We start from the raw sequence: 2,220 nt of genomic DNA on the forward strand, positions 1-2,220 counted from the left end.
GTGGAGGAGATTGAGCGAAGTGGATGCGGAGAGGGGTGGAGAGGAGACACACACAGAGAGACTAGTTGGCTGGACGGCGTCTCCCAAAGTCCCCTGACTCAGCTGCCAGTAGGGGGAGGTAATGGGGGAGGGGGGGGTGTAGGGGAATGTAGGTCATGAGTTCTCAGCTTCCTCGTGACCTCTGAGTGCCCCCCCCCCCCCCCCCCCAGTGAGCTGTACTTTGTTCCTAGTTCTCCTCCCTCTACTTGAATGTTCATAGATGCTGCACAATGCAGACCAGATATGAATATACAGTTTATTAATAGATCTTGGTTTTGGTATTTGAGGAAGCTGAAGAATTCACCCAACCCGGCCTTTGAAAATACTCCTTCCTTTTCACAACTGGTGATATCGACAGTGGTTTTGAAAAACAATCTTCATTTGAGGCATCGTATGGTCACAAAGCCCCCTCGAAAATGAGATATCTCAAGTGGTTATTCCTAATAAAGCAATTTCAATAATAAAGCAAAGCACACGCAAGCCTAATGATTGTATGTATATAACATTATATGTTCATAAAATATGAAATAGTGTACGCTAGAGCAATAGTATTTCATATACCGAGGTTGTGTTGTCTGACCCTTCCACCACTACAGCACACACAACTCAGCACAGTACTTTACATTTTTGACATTTAGCAGACGCTTTTATCCAAAGCGACTTACAACGAATCATCTATCATCTATTATCAGTAATAGCAAGAAAAAGTAATCTATGCTCGTGCCAGGCAGTCATAATGCTAGAAGAAGGAAGAATTAAGATTTGATGTATATTTATTCTATCTTATATTTACAGTACATAAACTGTACAGGAGGGTAGAGGGGATGAAGAGTCTCAGGAGGGACGGTTAAGGTGTGGCCTGAAGAGATGGGTCCTGAGTCTACAGCGGAATTACCAAGCGTAGAGTAGCACACACTCACAGACCTGCATATCTATCCACCTTATGACTAACATCCTGTCACGCTCACAGCTGCTGCTGCACGGGATATGGGCCACTTCCTATGTGTGATCATGTGATCGGGACAGGAAATCACTTCCATCCTGCTGCACCACTGAATGTGGGTCATGAGAGGAGAGGGAGTCTCATGATACAAGGTTGCTACCAGGTTTGACCCTGAAACTGCTGAGGGCGTGTGCGTGTGTGCGTGTGCGCGCATGTGCGAGTTGAGGCAGGTGTGTGCTGGGTAATTACGTTTTCTGGGGGTTGATTGAGTTAATGGGGTTCCTTCCTTTTAATGAGGACGCTGGCTGAGAGCTGGCATCGTTAGAGTCTCTTAGTGGCTTTATAAATGAAGATATACACCAAGCTATCAACTGTGTGTGCGTGTGCGTGTGCGTGCGCGTGCGCGTGCGCGTGTGCGTGTGCGTGCGCGTGTGCGTGTGTGGCATGGTAAGCGTCTTTGCTCATGAACAGAGAGACACACTCAGCAGTCTTTCTCCCTGCGGTGGAGAAAATGGACTCCAGTCTTCTCTTTTCCTCCCTGACTGACTCACGCTCTCATAACAACAGAAGCCAACAGGGGCTATTAAAAGTTCTAGCCATAATCTGTCTTTTATTTATATTATGAAGTGAAACTTTCAAATCTACAAGCTCCATGTCCTGAGGCAAACACGAGCCATCTGATGGAGGTTAACAGGCTAATAGATTTTTCTTTTAATTATAACACCATCACCGACATCAGCCAGATGGAAAACAAAACAAAAACAAACGAACAACGTTGTGTGCACAGACGTTTACGGCTAAACCAACTGCATGTCAAACAGCTTCTCTCACACTATCTCTCAGCTTATGATATTAAGATTCAGATATGAAGACCTTTTTCTTGGAGCACTGGTTCGCTTGCTTGGTTTCGGGGTATGGAGACACAGGTTTGAGACCGATTTTTTTGCACTGATTGCACATTCGGTTCCATCTCGTCTAATTCCATAATGTTGTTGTTGTTGTTGTTATTTTCTGTCAGATCCTGAAGTCGTCAAGCGCCCAGTCGCCCATCAAAGAGAGGACCAGGGGGAAGTCCCTGTCCCCCCGCCGCCGCCAGAGCAGCCCCCAAAGACGACACCGCAGAGACAAGTCGTGAGTTTCCCCCCGACTACTAACCTCAGATAATCTCTTTCTTTTATCTTTTTCATTGCATTCCAAAAAGAATTGAAAGAAAAGAATTGAAAGAAAACTCAACAAGG

At 45.6% G+C, this 2,220-nt stretch overlaps 1 protein-coding gene across 1 annotated transcript in view; it reads left to right on the forward strand.

Moving 5' to 3' along the window:
• Window positions 1–2,220, forward strand: part of vash2 (vasohibin 2) — a gene marked incomplete at both ends in the record, with an annotated part of 31,073 nt that overhangs the window by 23,136 nt on the left and 5,717 nt on the right. The window contains 1 exon segment of the mRNA XM_080543724.1: window positions 2,001–2,113. Coding sequence (XP_080399850.1) covers window positions 2,001–2,113 — 113 coding nt within the window.

The sequence above is a fragment of the Nansenia antarctica genome (assembly GCF_963989245.1).
Source record: "Nansenia antarctica genome assembly, chromosome: 1".
Classification (NCBI taxonomy): Eukaryota; Metazoa; Chordata; class Actinopteri; order Argentiniformes; family Microstomatidae; genus Nansenia; species Nansenia antarctica.